General features: G+C 38.2%; 1 protein-coding gene across 6 annotated transcripts in view; it reads right to left on the reverse strand.

Annotated features, from left to right (window-relative positions):
- Positions 1 to 116: 116 nt before the first annotated feature.
- The window catches only part of LOC111003958 (RNA-binding protein Pasilla), a 30,517-nt gene continuing 9,186 nt past the window's right edge, over positions 117 to 21,447 (reverse strand). For 2 of the 6 annotated variants that reach the window (XM_045629994.1, XM_045629995.1), the window contains 8 exons: positions 16,811 to 16,988; positions 10,284 to 10,438; positions 7,046 to 7,199; positions 6,805 to 6,974; positions 6,071 to 6,250; positions 5,796 to 5,997; positions 4,251 to 4,418; positions 117 to 4,168 (listed from right to left, as the gene is read on the reverse strand). In XM_045629994.1, coding sequence (XP_045485950.1) covers positions 3,948 to 4,168; positions 4,251 to 4,418; positions 5,796 to 5,997; positions 6,071 to 6,250; positions 6,805 to 6,974; positions 7,046 to 7,199; positions 10,284 to 10,438; positions 16,811 to 16,988 — 1,428 coding nt within the window. In that variant the 3' untranslated portion in view covers positions 117 to 3,947. Of the gene's footprint in view, positions 4,169 to 4,250; positions 4,907 to 5,795; positions 5,998 to 6,070; positions 6,251 to 6,804; positions 6,975 to 7,045; positions 7,200 to 10,283; positions 10,439 to 16,810; positions 16,989 to 21,447 lie in introns of those variants that run through there. The other 4 variants (XM_045629991.1, XM_045629993.1, XM_045629992.1 and 1 more) reach the window with 3 other exon arrangements.

Here is a 21,447-nt window from a genome sequence, read left to right on the forward strand (position 1 = left end):
TATAACCCGCCATCCGATTCCAAATCTTCCCCTTGCCCTTTTAATCTAAGCTAATAAATTAGATGTCTATTTACTCCTTAATACCCCGATAACGATAACCGAAAAAAAAACAAACATTCTTTTGCATTTATTTAATGTTAATATAATAATTATAGACAATGTTCAAGGTACCCTTTAATTGGTTTCCAGCTTTAACACTAAGACATTGTTACCTTCATTGACCTTTATCAACATTGCAAAACAACAGTAAATCATTGCGATAAAACTAAATTATGTAACTTTGACTAAATTATAGCGAATTTAAAATTCAAAACATTGCATTCTAAACTTAACTATTTCGTAACATTTGCAGACCCGTTTCTAAACCAAGATAACAAAAAATATATAAAAAATTCCCTTCTTTTAAAGTTTACAGCAAACAATAGATATCAACATATAATAATATACACGTCGAGGCGGCAGACGCGGGTTCGGCCGCCCCACTATACATACTTATAATACGCAACAAGTACAATTCAATAGAATTAGTTTAACATATCAATCTCAACATGTGTAAAGGTTGATGAGACAACGACTGAACGGCGCTTGATACTTAATACGCTTAATCGCTGCCTTCGCCAAATCTGCACCATGTGAGTATAGGGAGACATCTATGTTTTCATTACTTGAACAATGGAACTAATACGAGTTTTGAAAGAGGTTCTTCCTCAACATTATTTAATTATTATTAACATGGAGATGCGCAAAGGCAGCGACTGGCATCTAACGTACACTCGTGAGTGTACCTCGCGATTCGCACGCGACGGAGGATTGCGGACGAAGCCGCATGAATCGATTTAATTTTAATGACAAATAATATATTACAATTAGTCTACCGTCGCAGGGAAGACTACCGCACGACATCAGGTACATTTCATTAGAATTAGTAAAACAGTCCAACATGTTATACAATAAATTATTTCAGAGTCCATTTAACAATATTCAATTAATTATTATCGTAGGGGCGGTAGTGTCACCGAGGACGGCAGAGCTCCCTACGGTAGGGGACGCGTTCGTGACGATGACGCGAGTTGATTCCTCAGTCTTTAATAAATTGATGGCAATGAGCAAGGAGACGCAAATGAAAATGTAATGCAATTATATACAGAAAAGTCGCGACACATCGCGGGCGCGCGTGCGAATCGCGTCCTCGGCAAGCGGTGTGTGTTGGTGTAATGACGTCGTAATGTTGAGTACACAGCCAAATTCCTATACACAGTATCGAACCTTACAGCTTACTAGCTTAGCGCACCCGACGGCTGCCTTCCTAATCCCGACTATCACTACTTTAATATTAATTACGATAAACCACTCTATTAACAAATTTAACAACATTTAGCTATTAAAATTAAAAGGGGGATGAAAACGCGGGTCGCGGCGCCGACGAGTACGAGAGCATCGTCTCTCCGGACGCCGCTAGAATGGCGTCGCCGTCTCGGTTCGACGCTCCTACTACGGACCTCGTTAATTTATTATGGAAATGACAACTAGCTACCTTAAGCCTACAACATCGAATAACCTAGGTGTAACAGTGGCGTGCCAGTGCGGTGCGGACTAACGGGAGTTTCGGAGAGTCCGAGGTACGGGAGGTGGGCGTGCGGAGCTACAAGCGTGCGAGACAATCAGTATCACAGAAATAGTATAACCCTTGGAAGTCTATTTCCCTCTTTCTCTCCACACGATAAAATTCAGATACCGCACTAAGAATCGATTATTCTATATACTCTCAAATATTGTAACAATTTTATTATAACAACAACTTTTGTGTTAAAATTATTTATACATTCCATATTGTTTCAGTCGCCTAACTACGCAAACGGTCGAGATGTACTTCACAGTGGCAAACTAACTAATGATTCGTTGAGATAATTTACAAAGGACCTTCGAATGTAACGACTAAGGCTATACTCCTGTCAGAAGCGCCGACGAATTAGAAGAGAAGAGAAGGTCACACAACTCGGCAACGTTCGAACCGTAACTAATTCGGAGATATTCCTTCGAGACTGCATTGTGAACCGATAACACGTCGTGGGAATTTCGCGGCGTGTGCCGTTACGTTTTCGAATAATTGACGTCATCTTACAAGTATGTAATGCTAAACGAAGTAAATTGAGCTCGTAGAATCGACACAACGCCCCGGGGCGGCACGGTCGCGACCCGCCGACGCCGGGCAACACCGGGTCGGGATCGCGCGACCTCATCATAATTGACAACAAGGTTTTGACGACTACCCCCATTTAGTTTAGAGATAAAGATGAGAAAAATCGAAAGACGAGATTAGTTCGAAGAGCGTAGCCTAAGATTAGCCTAGAGCTAGAGAACGCTAGAGAGCCCCAGAGGAGTGGACTGGGTCGCTCGTACCTACATAACACGCTTATAACAACATTAGTTCTCGACGTCGTTGGACAGTTGCTTACGACAAATCGATCATTATAATTATATCGGAAGTGATCGCTAGATTATTTAATTAAATCGGAGATATCTCTCAATTCCTTTGCTTACAAACTACAGTAGAATAACATCCGCCGATTCGTATATAAACGGTTACGCTTCCATATATTTTGTACTTATTTACCATCTGCGCGCGCGGGCGACGTTTAGCTAGCGATGGCACTCGTGAGGTAACGACAACTTAAACTAACCGACGCACAATTTGCTCGACAAAGTCGTCAACGCGATCACAGTTCATTATTGTTTAACTACGAGAGCTCCCGGCCAACACCAAAAATAACATTTCGTCAACTGTAAATAATATTTTTATATTGTCCTCTCGAATATATATATTTATATAGAAATCTGCATTAAAACCTTTAAATATACTCCACTACTATAACTGGACTCGAATCTGCTAATATTGTACTCACTTACACATTTAGACCGACTACGCCGAACGCTCGCCGAAGCGCTAACCACTTTACCCGATCGATAATAATAATAATAATATAAAAATAAACTTCTTCGAACCCGACGCGAAACGCCTTCCGTCCGAACTAAAAACGTAAAAAATAATAAAATTATAATCGACAATTATTGCATTGCACGTTAGCATTGTATAAAATATAAAGTTAATTATGTCGAGAAATTAAAATTACCAACTTTGGTTAAATATCATCGACCCGTCCGTCGCCTCGTCGAGTCGACCGCGACTTTCGTCGAATACGTTAACGAAACATAACTTATTATCAATGGTAACATTTACAATGAAAACCGAAACGAGAAGCGGTGAAACGATACAAAAATAAATGTGCACGGAATAGGAATATCGGTGACAGATATCACAAAGTCAACGCGACCGCTTTGCGGCTCGACTAAAATATAGCAGCTCCAACACTAACGAATACACAAATCGCAAATAGCAAATCAGTATACATAACTCTATTACATCTACGTGTAAATAAATGGCCGACGCGAGCCGAGCCGGAGCCGACTCCGCTCGGGTCGCGTCGGAAGCTGCGCGAATGTCGGAGAGTGTAAAGTTCACTAGAGGCAGGTAACTGCGCCACTCGGCTGGCTCGGGGCTGCGACGCTTGACTAGAACGGACGCCTCACACGACACGACCCCTCTTCTACGCGCCACGATAGGGCTCCGATTCCGGACTGTCTATTGTTCGGTTAGGAGAACCGAACAAAAACTATATAAAAATCATCACGTGTCGTACGATTATTCACATCCCACAAATATTTATAATAAATCCGAATTACATTTTGAAAAAATTCATATATAATAATTATATATACAACATCACGTATGACCAATATAACAACATTTCACAAATGACAACAACAAATTATGCAACTTTCGCCATAAAAGTGCATAAGGTGTGAATAGGTCGACGACCGCAATTCTAAAGCGATCGCCCGACGGTGACGACGCGACGCGGGGTCGTATCGAGTGCGTGTCGGGGAGTTCACTGCATGAGCGTGGAGATGGCGTTATGGCGCGTGCGTTTCAGTTCCTCTTCCTGGATCTTCTGCTCGATGAGGAACTGCGCCGACGAAATTGCGGTCTGGGAGCCGCTGATGGTGACGATCCGGTTCCTGGTGCCCGGGGCGAAGGTGCCCTTCTTGCTGATCTGGATGTTCGCCCCGGACATCTGCTGGATCTCCACCAGGCTGCGACCGCCCGGACCTGAAATCGCGGATGCGAAGCGCCGCGTGAGTCTTTCGTTCGTCGTCATCGCATCGTGAAGCGGTCGAGCGACGCTACTCACCCAGGATGGCGCCGACGATGACCTCGGCGATCTCCACGTTCTTGGAGTCCTTGGCGCCCGCGTCGGCCGGCGTGGGGCTCTTGGAGAGCGGCAGCAGCGAGCCCGGGAAGCCGCCCGGCACGCCACCCACGCCCACCCCGCCGCCCGACAGCGAAATGGGCGCCACCGCTGGGGGCCAAGCGCCAATGAGACCCCGCGAAACGCTCTAAGAGCCCGCCCCGGCGTGCGCTCGCTTACATTAGAACGTTTCGCGCTGTTGCGACAGAGAGCTCGGTTAGCGCGACCCCTTCTCCCACACGCACAGCGCTCTCTCTCCCCTGCCCCTCTGCCCCCGCGCAGCCAATCCGCCCCGGCCCGGGCGATGCTAATGTACTCTTACATCTAACCGTATCGAATGAGAATGGAGTGTCGAAACGAAATCTACAAGCGTCTACGCGTCTACTGACGGACGGAGCCGGACGTCCGCGCATGCGCTCTCTCCCATTACAGCGGTGACATCAGAGGATCGGAGGGGTACTCTACGTCGTCCGATGGTAAATTAAAATAATTTGCAAACAAATTTCCATTAGCATAACCCAAATTGGTAAAATTTTGATCGATAATTTTGTATGAAGAGAGATTCACAACACTCGATTGTTGGTAGCGCTGTGTTGCGGCTAAAAAGAATAGAGAAAGAACAACTTGAATACTACGCTCGTGGGAAGACAATCGTTCGTCACTCCAGGACTATTCAAATTGCTCCCTTTCTAGCGGTGCCTTGGATTTGTAAGACGCCTCCAAAATAACTAAACTCGCCGACCTCGACCTCACAAATCTCTCAATTAATTTCGGCAAAACGGTGATTTTGAAGCCAAAAGCACCGTTTGTGATCCAATAGTTATCGTGGTTGTTACAATTTTCAAGGCACCGGCACCGTATTGCCGACTTTTCGTGAATAATGCGTATTTTTGGAAAAAGACTAGTGATCGTGAAAGAGACAAATACAAAACATTAAAGCCAATGCATCTAAATCAGCAATACTATAAATCATGCTAAGTGATTTCAAATTGTGTCTTTTATTCGAGATGATGAGAAATAAATCGAATCACTACTGAATGCTCGATCTCATAATTAATACAGTTTAAACTAAAATGGACCGTGAACAGAAAAGTTTCAGATTCAGAGAAGAGCACGAGTGCGAATGCGAGACACCAAATGTGGGCGTAGTTCTGACGTCAACAATTTAACACATGAATCCAAAAAGCTATCTTTGTCGTGGGATTGGATCTGGAAAGATCCACACCGGAACTCTTCTCTCTCTCAGTTTCAGAATAGATTATTAATTGGATACATTATGCGTAACGTGTTAAGCGAGCTGATGCTGAGAAATGTGCAATTTTCACAAATTACGAAAGAAATGTTTTAGTTGAAAACGTGGAGAAGGAGCACCGATTCCACTGACTGTGAATAGCGAGAGTCGGGATCGGTACCGTTATCGAGTGGCACGGAGCAGTCTTCCCGATTGTGGATTTGGGAGCGACTTCAGAGTCGAGCGCGGAAACTCACCCAGCGAAACCTGCGACAGTGGGCCGAAGACGGCGGGCGAGTCTTGGGCCGAGAGCGGGAAGTAGGCGGCCGAGAGGGCCGGGGGATGCGGCAGGGCCGGAGGCAGCGCCAGCCCCAACACGCCGTGCTTCACCAGCAGGGAAAGCGCCGCGCCGATCTCCGAGATGCCCGCCTCCGAGTAGCCGGCCTGGCGCAGCGCCACCTGCGACGCGGACAAGTTTAGGCTGCCGTCTTCTTGGCGACGGGCGACCGAGAGGTCCCGGCCCGCGGCCTACCTTGATGTGATCCAGAGTGTGCTGCGTCAACGGGCTGGGCGGCTGAGTCCCCGGCGGCGCCAGAGACAGCTGTAGCGAAACCCCGCCGAGGCCGCTGCCGTTGACGAGCACGCCTCCCACTCCGCCCACGCCGCCGACCGCGCCGCCGACTCCGCCGACCGTCCCGCTCAAGCCGTGACTCTGAAATCGCAACGGGCCTTATCACGCTGCCGCCGCCTCGACCGCGGCCAATTCGACGATAGCCATTTAAGGAGGTTTACATCAGTAATAAATGGAGTCGGTCAGTCTATTCCGTGAAGATGACCCGAAGATGCAGAGACAGGTCGGTTAATGGATGATTAATGAGCAATGTACGATAGCACACGTGAACGGTTAAGTGCGACCACTCCGACACGCCCGCAAGTGCTTTCCTTTCCATTTCCACTCTTTTAACTTAATTCAAGATAAAAGGGGTATAGATTTTCAAAGAGTGACTAAAACTGGAACTACCGAATAAATATTATAAAACATATTATTTACCTTTTTTGCCCAAGAACAGGTTTTTATTAAATTTGAAGACCAATTACTATTTATTTATGTATAAAGCTTTCATAAGCTGTATAAGTATAATAAATATAAACGAGCACAGAGTAATAATTTTGAAAGCGTGTAGCATAAGGCGTCGCGTAGTATCAGTCGGAATATAGTAAAAGCCAATAGTGTAAGCCAATATAGTGGAGCGTGTCGGGTGTCACCTCTGTCACCTCAGCGGTGGCGACGGCGTACGGAGATCCCGTGGGGTTGTAGTTGGCCACGGGCCCCGCCACGTCGGCGTACGACACGTTGGGACAGGATCCGGACTGAGGGTCGTCCACCACCTTCTGGAGGATCATCAGGCAGGCCTTCTTGTTGTTGTCTTTTTCGCCTGGAAGTGCAATCAGTGAGCGAGCGTATCTACAAATGGCTAAATTGACGTGTTGTGAAATCGATACCCACCGACGACCGTTATGCACCTCTCTTGTAGCGACAGTTCCTTGGCCTTTTGCGAGATCTGCACGTAGCTGCCGCTCTGTTCTTTTATCTGCTTGATGTAGTTGCCACCTTTGCCGATTATCATACCCGCCGTCGAGTTCGGCACTAAAATCTTCACCTAAACGTACAACAAACATTCTTAGATCGGCCGTTTTCATATAATATGTAGGTGGAATTTACGTTGAATAGGGGATTAGTTAAGAGTAATATTTGTGTTGAACCTTCTCTAATGAGAAGTTCTCTACTATAATATAAAGACTGCATGCATTACTTTGTTCCCGATTAACGTGCAGGATAATCGCCGATTGGCGTGTCGCGTCGACCTTGCCTCGCCCATAAATCCGTCGACACATTGCAATTGTTTATACGTAGTTTACTTATATAAACAAATTATGGAACACGTCTTCTATTTATACCTACACAAAGACCGCCAGAATAACCATCTACTGACTTTAACATAACTGAAGCTTCAGTTAATTAAACTGAAATCTTAAAATATGAAGTAGGTCGATATTCAGTTGAAGATATATATATATACATTTCATTGGCAACTCGTAATACGCATTACCTGACTGCTTATAATTAATAACGATATGTTTGAGATATATAAATGAGTCAGATACAAAATTGTTTATGTATTGTCAATTTATAAGAAGAATCGACAACTTTATTAATATTAAATCCCATTCTTTTAATTAATAAATAAATTGAATACAAATTTCGCTATTACAATATATCTTAAATCATATTATTATTGTTATAATGTGGTTATCAAATTGTGTCGCTTTCGTATCTCACATATTTAAACATTAGCTGATAATGTTTTTATGATTATTCGTAGCATAACATTTAACATTTATTATCTCGATATCGGGCTTTGGACCCAGTACGAATCCTATTACAATCGTATCAACGGCACCGCGTCACAAACACGATTATCAATAATTTAGGAGATTATTGAACCAATTTCCTCACTTGTAATAAGCGTTCGCGCGTACGGAGGCCATCCAATGATTTGCAATTGTATTCAATGTAAACGAGACAATTGGCCGACTAGGGAATACGCACTCCAAAGAATTCTGTTTATTGGTATCATCAAGAACAATTACGTGCACATCAAGGCTCGTGTTTCGTCTATATTTGTACGTACTTCTACGTATTAAGGAACAACTAGAAATAAATTGATCGTCTATTGAACGATTACGTGTTTACAGCTAATTACGCCGAGACATTAATAAGTTACTGCTTAATAATATTACAGACAATGATCTTAATGTTTTTTGGTTGTTTATTTGATCAGCATTTAACCAATATCTGTACTAGTTTAAAATTAGTGCACAATATCACTATACTAAGGAATAATGTTCATTATTATGCTTAGAACGTGGCAACTCAATATGCACCTCTGTGTCTAACCTTAGAAATGTATAGAATCTGGCTGAAATCATATTTATATTCTCGTATTAGAGGAGGTAAATTGCTTTGTTTATCGATTCAACAAATAAACGTTGCGGGAACACGAACAGACGCGTTATCACGATGGTTATCAGTCCTGCATTCATTACGAAAACAAGTTAATTTTAACCAACCCAGCCTGTACATTCTGCACGGCAACTGCAAAAATTACATTTGCAAAAGGATTACATTATTTAAAATAATGCAAATTTAAATTCTTAAAACAGGTCTTCCAAACTACAGAAATTGGTTAAAACTATTTATTCAAAAATATATGTTACTTTCCAACTGTAACTATGAAATGGCTTCAATGACCATCGTTAAACCCCAGCGGGAGCTGATTGCAAATCCGAATTATAAGTTCTATATATACGATAGCATTAGTTAAAGGGCAAGTAAAATTGTTTAAAAAAGAAAAAAAAACATACAAAATCAGGAAGGAAGCGTACTTCCTGATGGTTCGATCTTCCTTTAATAAAGTACAAAAGTAAAAACCTCTCTCGCCCTCAAAACTGTGATCTTGGCTAATCAGGTCTAGATCATAGCTAGTTTTAAAAGTTAAATCTACGAGGCGAAGCACACAAGTGCAAATAAAATTAAACAGTCACGAGAGCCAACACGTGCATCACACACACACATGCCCACAAATGCGTCACGGAAACTGCAGTATTATGTATGGCTTTGCATATGTCGTTTAAAGCCATTTTTTAATAACAGAGTCAAGGCCAAGTAGACTTTGCTTCGCTTGGGGAAATATATATTTATAGGCTGTTCATAATCACGTTTTATCGATTCTCTTGACAGCATATTTCCCGTCGCAATAATCCTTCACACCGTGATTTAGTCATCAGTGATTCATTTACTCGCATCCTGCATTTTATTTAGCTTGTTGGGATAATTTTCTGCCTATAAGCAGAAACATGACACGACAATAATTATCAATTATGAAACAGAAACAGAATATTAACTAAATTTTATGAAGGCAACTTACACTATCATTACTACTGAAGACTATGAAATTCAACCAATTTGTTGTCAAACGTAACACTTTATAAAATTATTACACCGTTTCGTAGTAATAATAATAATACTTTATTCCATTAAGTGGAACTTAAATATTAATTTTAGCTTATGTTGGTAACATCAAGAATAGATAAATATTAAATAAATACTTAATAATAGTATATGTATATATATATACATATATATATATATATAAAGGAATAAACGGAAAATGTCAGGGAGGCATCCCAGTAGTAATGTGCGGGCATATTATGCAAAAGAACAGGTAATTTGATTACCGTTTCACCGGATGAGATGTTGTTTTAATTTAATTACATTAACGAAATCAGCAATGTTCATGGCATTTTTCCGCTGACAAATCATACAAATTATTTATCAAAAGGCAAGGAGACGCTGAAACAACAGCAGCCGAACATACGAGATTTGTTGAGTAGAAAACTTTAGCGAGACCCGTGGATATGGCCGTGTCACGCTCTGTCGGACTAGAGGACAAACATTTCTTCCAGTTGACCGAGCAATAAAATATTAGATAACGAGAATCATTCACGGTCGAGGTTCACATCTACATTAAGCCCACAGATTAACTTAACATGGATTAGTCACGACCAGGGTTGCCAACTTGAGGAAGCCAACAAAAATTAATTATGCTGCAAAATTACCCTATAGAAACATTACTTCAGACTTGCGTAAACCTCTTAAAGCTATAAAACTTGGGATCCCACACCTGCTTGTCTCTGTCCTGTGGCATCTTGGCGTCTACGCCATCGGGGAATGGTTTAACTAGCTCGGGCTTTTCCTTAATCTTGTCCATGATGAAGTCCAGCACGACCATAATGCCCTCAACCGAGCCGGTGATCAAGCAGGCTCGCTCCGTTGTACCTGGAAATTGCAATTTTTATGTTTTATACGCAGTTTATTTATATCATAAAAATATTAATTGATTCGACTCTGTATTCAAAATATGTTTTTTGCAGGGTTCGGACACACGTTTACATGTACAGTAATTATCCCTATAACGCGCTTTCGTATAACGCAATTTCCGTCCCCTATATATAACACGGAGATTCCTGAAGTTATAATATTTCTGATGTGTGAAATTTATATATTCGTCGTCCATAATTAGCTTAGCTTACCTTTGAACCTGTTTTACTTAATTGTGTTATAAAATTCAACTTAACAATTCAATTCGTGCTGATTATTTTTGAATTCTTAAAAAAAAACTATTTAACAAGAATACGCTTACAATGCGATTTACTGCAACGCTGCCCTGTTATAGGAAAAGAAGGATTTCTGTATATTCTTTTTTCATATAATAATAATAATGTATACAGGTACCGTTCAATTATATGGAATAAACAGAAAATAATCATGAATATGGGAGCAATTTAAGCCAAAGTCTAACCATAATTATTTATTAAGTTAATCAGATACACCTCACAATATTGACGATAAAATTTCACAAAAAACCTAGTAATTCATTTGAAATCCTATATCACTATCAAGTCTATTAATTCGAAGTAAACATGGAATCATATTTCTTCGGGCAAAGTGCAGAACAATTAATATTCCTCTAATTATCATACAATTATATTATGGTAGCATTACAAAGGGCAACCCGGACAATTTATATTCATCAAAGAAACAAGAAATTCATAGCGAGTGTTTCAAATTCCAGAGTTGGAGGCCAAAGCTTTGGTACAGCCTCGAGTGGCCTTTGTTGTATTCTTTCAAAGCTTCTTGTAAGCCGCAAGGCCGCCACAAACATTCTAACTGTAGCATTATAATAATTAACATTGCCCGAACAAATTATAAATAAGTATTCGCTCTATTTTCTTCATTAATTGTCAAAGTGATTTCTTTATAACTTTAATGAAAAATAACTAAGAAAAGAATTCAAAAGAAAATAAACGTTTCCAAAATAGAATAGATGTCATCAAACAATGCAATCAAACGGCAGTACTCCGATTGCTTTTTGCTTTGCTTCATAGCTAATATTTATCCCTTTTAGTTTCTGTGTAAGCTCATACGAATATACCAAGTCAACAAACAAGGGTCGATCGATTCCAAAGCATGGTTCGTCAAGAATTTGTTGGAATCAAATGCTCCGAAACATAATAAATTCATCTAGTCGATATGCAGCAACAAATTATGCAATGTTAGGCATACCGCATACGTGGAGAACCGGTCTACTCCCTTGACCTTGAAACGCGCTGGGCAACTTTGATTTTTGTACGATAATTTTAGCGCTCATATTCGCCTGTAACCAGGTCATTAACATTTGGTACCACTCCAACGTTGCCGTAATTGAGTATAGTGGGCCAAAAACCAACAATCTTGCAATGCAGGTGACGATTTGACGAGTTAGCGTAACGCTAGAAACGTGACAAAGAAATCTTCTTTGTTAGCACGTTGAGCAAAACGTTTCAAGAGAATTATAACACGGACGAATAATGAGGCAGCCTTCGTGGACGAGGAACACGTAGGAGCGAATCGTTTGCGATTGTTCGGTTAACGTATTCAATACAATGCCACGGCAAGGTCGCACGATAGAGATTACCTGAGTTATCCAATTATATACGCTATTCAGTTGCACTTAGCGCTCGTGTGTAACAAATGCATAATCGATGTAAAAATACCTACGTGGCATTGTCTCTCTATATATCACATTATAGTGAATTCAAATTAATCGCGCCAAACAAATCGTAAAACATAATTGAAATCGCAATTTGCGCAGCCGTCATTAGTGTTATGGCGATTATGTAAGGCGGCTACACGAGAAACAGCTCTATGACAAGGACCTAAGATTCATGAAGAACAACAATGGATGCGACGAAAGAAGCGTCCTACTCCTATTAGACTGTGTCAGGGTGTCAAGATGAATGTTTTGCTATTTTTAGGTCAAGGCCATCGAGCATGCCAACTCTTGTATGCAACAATACAAAAATTATGTATTTCTAGTGTCAGAAGAAAAAAACTGTATTTGGTTATCTAACTATAGCGCTTGCATCCCAGGCGTAATGTGATGTTATTTACATCTCGATGACCTCATATGAACATGATGGATAAGACTAGGAGCCTTGAGTTAGGCGACTCGATTGGAAGATTGCACTCGTCTTGCCTTGCGGACAACCTGTTCCGCCACCGACGCTTAATCATACGTAACATATCATATTGCAGTACAGGTTCAAGGCGTGGGTTAAACTGGTATATAGTCTGCAGAGGCGTTATTGCGCTTTGGAAAGTGATCTGCCTCTAAAATACAAAAAGTATTTTATATACACGAAGAAGAAATCATGCATTACGACGTGTTTCATAATGCAGCAGGCATTTTATAGGTTCTTTACTTTAATCTTGAGGATAATTTATGCCTTTGGAGAGTGAAATTGACACTAAATTAAACCAGATTTAATGTCTTTACTAGAGTAAATTGCAGCAATTTGTGTAAAGAGAGTCAATGTGCTGCCAAATAGCATATTAAATGTGCATGTAAATTTATGTTATCTGAAATGTTGATAGTCGTTAGCAGACTCATCCTACCTACGTGACTCTTAAACTGTTTAAAGATATCAAGTCTTTTAAACCTGAAGAACCTGAGTTGAACCTGAACCATACATTTATACATTAGATTCAGCTTTCACAACACATCACATCTTCTTTTTATGACAATCGTTCCAAATAGAGATTGAATGAAACGTAATGATGTCCATGAACGGCATAACATGAAAAAGTCAAGTTTTTATTGACGAGTCATTTCATATTTATTGCTACATTGATACGGTGATGCAGGAAAATGACTTTAAACGTGTATTGTGTTAACCACATGCAATTTTAGCATACTTTTATGATTCCAGATAAGATAATTTAACGCGGACATATTATTATGATCAATATATGAAAACGTAAATACTGTTTAAATTCTTAATTTAATATCGAAACCAATTATGAATTAAATGCAGTAAATCCAATCAAGAGAGCAACAAAGCGGCTGAAAAAGTTTTTAGACACGTTTACTTTCAATAGGACGGCGTGATTAATAGTGCCTCCGGCTTTATTCATGAATTGCTATTGTACTCGAGTGAATCATTAAAAACTTTTTTGATGGCGTGGGTGGAGGAGAATAGAGAAATAACGCTAGAAATAGGTTACGGGGCCAATTACACTGTCCATAGTCCAAGACGCGTCTTGGCGTGGAATTCAGTCAGGAGTTAAATGTAGAAAAATAAGAAGACTTTAACGATTGATTTGATTCAAACCGGCATCGTCTTTGGAAATTAGTTCTGTTAAAATCCGTAACAATTATTGTTTACGTATATTGTAAATATTAACGATAGCCTTCACACATTTCATAACGCGGTGGTTTTGTGTATTTGAGAAATTTGAAGAATCCGGCATTTGAATCTGTCTCATCTTAGAATAAATAATTCAAATAAATAAATATTATTTTGCAAACCAAACTTAAAGTCTTGGGATATATTTTTACCTCCTTCAACCCGCTAATAATTAAAAGCTTCGAGGGTTCAAATTGGACTCGGATTCTGTTTTAAATAAAGAGTAACTTAAATAGTTTTCCTTTGTTTATAAATTCGCGTGAAGAGTGTTTCGTTGCAAATGATTAAAACTCGAGATGAAAGCAAGTATCGTCCACTCCATACATCCGGGGGGTGGCTGGCACAATGATAGTGAAGACGCTCTAAAGAGATTGCTTCAGACTCTAAGATGCTTTAGGAAAGTGCAGTAACAATTTTATGAGTCTCCATTCTCTCGATGACACGTTTCAGCGATGGAAAGTTTAATAACACCTCTAGAAAACCCTGCTGATTTCTTTAGATATCTTTACCATTCTTAAATCTCGATGTATTTGCCATCAACGCAGAGTTAATTATTACTTCGTATATGTAAAGATGAAATCATCGTAGTGTCGACATTTGATCAAAATGTCACAACACACATTGACATTGGCTAGCTATTGTCAAATAAATTATTTTTTGTTTGAATTTCCGCGTATCTCTAATCTCGGCTTTGTAGATTCGACAATGGGAATTTTTAATGGAACAAAAACTTTCATCTCTCAACGTCGCACTGAATAAGGTCAACTAAAAATTGGGTTAAACGAATGGATAACCCAAATATTCAGACACCTCAGGAAACCGGTAACCGGATACGGTGATTAATATCGCCCTTTTGCGCAGCTAATGTAACCATCATAATTGCATTGCTCGACGTCTAATAATCATTGTGTATTACTTACTGTGATGTCATTTAAAAAAATTTCAGGTACCTATTCATTACTTTAGCGATTGTGTCTTCAAAAGAGGTAAATTTATATTTACAATATCACCTAAACGGCAACTTAGCGTCGGCCTTGACACACCTTACGCCAAGTATTTCAATGATGTAACATGGATGATCACATAGCATCAAGTATTTGTCAAACTCGACTCTTCGGTCCTAGTCACAGCGTTTTATTATTGTGGCCATAAAATCAATAATCATACAACATTTTGTAACTTAAAAAAGTATAGAATGAAAGTTTCAAGTTTAAATTTCAACATTAATAGGTATTTTCTTTCAATCTTTCTATCAATATTTTCTCGAGATATGATTCGTTTTGTTTATGACTATATTAGTTTGTGTTGAACTTCAAGCAGATGCATGTACTTAGAATAGAGAATGATAACTATTTATTACGTGAATCTATGTTATTATCTAGGTACTTCTTCAGTGTTTAGCTTCATGGAATAAAAATTCCTGGACATAATTAAATCTGAATGTCTGATTTGGTTATTTGAGTTAAAAGTTACTTTAACTTATTTTATTTAAGACTAAAAGGTAGACAAGATTCGGGTCATTATAATTTTTCCTCGCTTGTGAACATTTCTTTTGTCTTAACAACTTAAGATAAAATCGTTTCGTTGTATAATTTTACTTGACAGGAAAGCTGAATGTTGTAAGATAAGCAGGCTTATGAAACACTCATTCGCCGTTTTATCGCAAAGGCTTCTCCAAAGGTCTAATGTAAATATGATTAGCAATAGACCCACAAATAATATTTGTTTAACCGAGTAAAATTGCAACATTAGAGGTGTTGCCTACGAATTGTATACATATATCGAAAGCATGATTTCATTTTATTGAACACACTATGAACATTCATCAAATTATTTACTTAATTATTATACGGTTAAAGCGCGGCAAGCAAGTTATAATTAATTAATTCAACACTAGGACCTTGGACAAAGAGTTTAATATCAATGACTTGTATTCATCGTCGAATACAAGTCAAAATCTATAAGCTGCTGTTGACTACTATGTTAAAACCGCGTTTTTTAAATAAGTCGACATAGAGCGGTCTCCTAATGAGCCACGGCTCGTTAACGTGTGTGTAAAATAAAATGTAAAGAAATAATCAGCTTTGACTTTAATTATAATTATAATGTTCGAAGAAACAGGATTTATGTATTCATTAATTCGCAAACATAACTGGAAGCTTAGTTTATGAAATAAGGTCGTCTTAATGTTATTTTAGGACGATTCGATACAAAATAATAATTAAATACAGTATGGGACTTATTATGCAAAGTCATGCGACAAACAATCAGTAAAATAGCATGACATGTTTTAAGATTAGTCTTTCAAAGGGTGAAATTGGAAAGCATGCATTGACCTAGTTGCGTCAGGAGCCAAAGGCCCTTTGTTATAAAGGCCTACTTAGCTCATAAAGAGACAGCCTTGAGACCTAGCACATTGGCTGCGGCTTTGTTGTGCCCAAGAGTGGAAAACACTTTGAGCGGCACACACAATATGTATCGCTTTTCATTTGAGCGATAATGCCCGCGTTATTAAAACTGTCGTATCGGCAATTTCCAACGGGAAAGCATTTATATTATTAAGCAAATTCTATACTACTTTTAACTAAAATTTATGGAAGATTATTAAAAATAAATTGTGGTTATCTAGACGTAATCTGTTACTAAAACATGTATCTTTGGTGGGATTATCGCAGGATGACGAAAACGCTGTATAATCGTTACCTCAATAAAAATCGCCTATAATATTCATACATTTCATCTTCCAACTCTTGGGAGCAATATTAGCGTCTAGAGATTCCAATATATCAACCGCCATCTCGGATGTAAGCTGGGATTATGACAGATGAGACTGAGATGCATCTCCACACATATTATTATATATTACGTACTTTAATCTTCCTTTATAATTTGTTATAATATATAATAAAACATCTAAACTTACCTGGATAAAAATCATGTGATTTGGACATTTTGACCCTCGCGCCGGTGTCTTTCTGCAGCTGGGCGATCGTCTCGCCTCCCTTGCCGATGATGGCCCCCGCCACCATGGACGGCACCAGCACTTTGAAGTGGTAGGTCGGCTCCACGGCTGGCGAAAACATCACACTTAGTTTTGGAACCTGGGTCAGGAAATACTGTGTTGTCAAGCTTAAAGCCGCAGAAATTTTGTGAGATGCAACGAGGGCTATTCGTAAAATAATGTATTATTATAGTATTATTTCTAAAACATGGAATCTACACAATTTAAAGCATTTTATGAAAAGCCCTCTAGTGAAATGCCAATAGTAAAATGAGCTTGAAGACACAGTAATTCCGTGATTGTGACAGGAAATATGTTTGTGATTTAAATATTGAATAAGCATACTTTACAGTTTGATTTAAAGAAGTAATGATATGTCCTAAGTATGCACCACAGAGTCTGATATGTCGCAGTGCATATTGTTATCGACGGTATGTATATATTGAAATAATTTCTAAGACGACACGACACCTATCGTTCTAACACATCTAGATGTGACAAATTCAGAGACATGCATCTACACATTGTCGATCAAACGTAGCACGTGATTTATGTATATTGGAGTGAAAGAAAGATGTAAATCTGGCTCAATACCAAACCCTTCAACAAACACGAACACAACAAGATATCACCTACTAAACACTTTCTGAAAGACATTGCTACGACATATTTAAACATATATTCAGATACATATTAAGTAGTTATGTAGTAAGTTATCTTGGATTTAGAACAAACAACCGTCATTCCAAGATAAGCCGTTTTCTCATAGTATTATCACTATTAAATCTGAATAATAATACAAAATACAATTGAGATTGCTTTTAAAAAGTCAAACAATATATTCTGAAACTCGAATTTGTGTTACGTGTACACAAGTGTGAACAAATATAGTGATTTCATTTTTACATCACACGACAGAACCCACAAAAGCATAGTTCATTAGCCCATCGAGACTGGAGGGCTGCTAAGGTACACTCACTGGCTGGACTATTACGCTCGATACCCAAACATAACATTAGATTCAGCGATATTCCTGTTGTACCATTTTTACACTCAATTGACAATATTGTATTGTGTATTAGGGAACTTTTATACACAAATACAGTTCTGTCCACTCCCAAATATCGTGCCTGCGAGTGTAAGTTTACGCAACAAGGCCACAAGGGAGATAGCCAATGAACAGCGACGTGCTCTTGCATGCAATACTTTATTTTCGTTTAGAAATCTCATAAATAATACCAATGTATGAAGCAATATACGAAACGATATTATACTGAACGTAGCTTTGTTGTATATATACATTTTTATACACATTGTATTTACATACAAAGTTTCTAGCCAATAATAAAATACCAACTCTATAATACATAATTCCTAACAATGTAAAGACGAATGAATACGCCTACAAGCGTTCTTAGTTGAGTCGGCAGCCCACAGTGACCTCAATATATATACGATAATTGAGCAGTAACGCTACTCTAGTTAAACTTATCACTGTTATAGAATAATCATTGAATAAAATTTCGATGGGCACATAGCAAGAAAAATATTTTAAAGATATTAAATTAAATATTTTCATCAGTGCTTCAATTTGTTTGCGGCTTATATATTATATTCATATTTTTCTTACCATCGGAAAGCAGAGATTTCAATGAACAGAAAGCACTCCAAAGTTTTGAAAAAAGCTGATATTTTCACGGGTGAATTGTCGATAGAAAATTTGCCTTTTCAATATTATTTCAAAATGGAATGAAAAAATAAATATTTTAAATCAAATAAATTACAGTACACAAAGAGGTAAATTTTCACCAAATTTAGATTTTGCAAAAAGTGTTCTGACTGCCCTTTTTTCCACTCCTTTCCATTTTTAGTTTTCAGTGTAGTCAGATTGCCCGTAAATTATTTTTCCTTTAATATTTATAATATTTTTCTCCTTGATTTAATAGCAATGGTTTTCATCCTACTATTATTTTTTGGTTTCAAAATTTATCGACCCTAGTATATATAGTGTTATATATGTCATTCAGATTTCCTAAATAAAAACAATAATATCACTCATTAGTTAAAATCGTATTTAAGTTTAGTTCTACAACATGCAAGTGTTTCTTGGAAGTGAAGTTTGAGGTAAGTATAACATAATATAATATACGGGCAATGGAGTGTCTAGGTAACATATAGGACTGAGTAATGAACAAGCGACCGCACTCTCGGGGCTGATTGCAAATGCGACTTCACCTGTCTCCCCCGAGATAAATGCCAGCTCGTCAAACGAATAACTTCCCTTTTAAACTGGGTTACAAGTACACTTTGACATGTATGTCAAGGCTCTATTCGACATTAAAAGTTCAATTACACAAACTTAATCCGTCAAGAGCTCCTTAAATTTGCTATATATTTAATAGGGTCACCTAATTCGGACTTTGACTAAAAATTATATATTTCTAAATGTATGTCAACAAGACAACTATATGGACCAAGGCGAAAAAGAATAAGAGAAAAAATTAAGCCGCATATATTCATTGGTAATTAAATAGGCATTTTTATTATTATTAAATGTGTGTCTAGTGTAATTTTTAGACACTGAAAAAAAATTGACAGACTTTGCACAATTTCAGTATTAATCCGAACACATTTTATAGTCAGTTTTAATTTTCACGCATAAATAGTTTCCTGCTTCGTACATTGAACGGTCCTTTAAAGGCACATATTGGATTCCTTTGAAACCTGTTCAATGTATCTTCTCATTCTAGTTATTAGTTCGCCATTCAGTGTCAATCAGGTGACGTGCGTGGACAAAACACATTGCCATTTATAGGCATTACTGAGTTCTTATGTTACATACTATGACATATAGACTCGATAACCGGAACATAACTTCATTCGAAGACTAGCTCTATAGAGCTCCAGACTTGTTAAAACGAACCATGCTTCGGTAACCGAAAGGCGCACAATTAACTTTGAATGGTCAGTCTTTTTTTGCAGAGATTCGAACCTAGGGCCAAGATTTAAGCTATATCCGTTATTCACTAAACCACTGGAGTTAATACGTACTTGCTGCCTTTGAAAATATTGCAATACCATTTCGTAATGACATTGACATTTTATTCTTGCTGACATCTTTGATATATTCTCACTTTTATGACAAATGATTGAGGTTAGACGGAATTTGCATTTGATCTAGGTACAATACTTCAAGGCCAGCACTTTGAGAAACATTAAAAATAATTAGTGTTAGGAAAAAATATGCTTGCTAAAATAAAACGAGTGGTAAGCATTTTCTACTACGTTTGAACTCAAAGCAATTACTCAAAACATTGTAGTTTAAAAAAGTTCACTTTTATCCAATTAGTGAAACCGACGAGAGATCGAGATTAATTAACGAACTCTACCATTCGCTAAATAACAAACTAAATATTTTATTACTATCATGAAATTATTTATATTTGCAAGCTTTAATATAATTTAATCAGAAAATTTGCAAATATTTTTCCCTTTCAGCAGCAAACAAACATAAAATAATTAAAAGTAAACAGAGAATGTTAGCTTCATCCCATCAAAGACAAAAAGCTCTTTGTGTAATTAACTTACAAAACCTACTCATTATTATGTACATTTTAAAACACATCTAGGGAACATAATGCCTATGTTATCTGTATTTCAATTAGAGCAGTAGTATCTAAGGTATTCTAAAACTTATTATATTCGTTAGTTCAATTTCACTCGGCTTGAAGTAAATAAAACTTCCCGCCTACCAAGACAACATCAACAAGAGACAGCCGTCATAAAGTGACGTCTAGAGCACTCTGTTATTGTGCGGCACTCGTAAAGTATCCGCTAAATAGCTCTTTACTCTACTGAATAAATTGGACGATGACTTGTAACCCGACATATTTTTCTAAGCCGATAAGAGTTTGAATTTTAAACAAGGCAACAACAAAATACGTGTCATCGCAACAAAGTGTCACTAAATTTTTAAGTATTATGCTGATCAATCACGTGAGAATTTATTATATTAATAGTTTTACATGTTAGAATTTCAGTTTTTCTTAATTCTTAATCACACTCACAAAAATGAGTCAAGTGCGACAGTTCCAAGCACGTGCGTCATAAATTAGCACTTTAGCAGTGAATAAAGCACATTTTTGCTTTACATTTAATGTTAAAAGGCACATGTGCTCTGAATATCCATAGCGCAGCGGTCCCAAATCCCAAAGCGGTTGAATGGAGCTTCACAATTAAAAACTATTCATTTCGTTCCTACAAATTTTTCATTTCAGTTTCGAAATAGGTCGCTACTTTAACCTCTTTTTGCATGACCTTGAACATTACTATTTATTAAAGACGTGATGAGGGTTCAGGTCCGTCCTCTTTAGAAAGGTGACGTGTGACGGTGCGATAACTTAACGTCAACCAGTCTTAGTGTATACACTTACATATATATACAAATCTATACCCGGGTTCACACTAGCTTAAATTAGTGTTTGCATTGATGAAATATAAATAGGAGCGCTTTATATAATGCGTATGGATTTATTTATATGAAGGAGCACGAATATGAT

Source organism: Pieris rapae, chromosome 11, assembly GCF_905147795.1.
Source record: "Pieris rapae chromosome 11, ilPieRapa1.1, whole genome shotgun sequence".
NCBI classification, from domain to species: domain Eukaryota; kingdom Metazoa; phylum Arthropoda; class Insecta; order Lepidoptera; family Pieridae; genus Pieris; species Pieris rapae.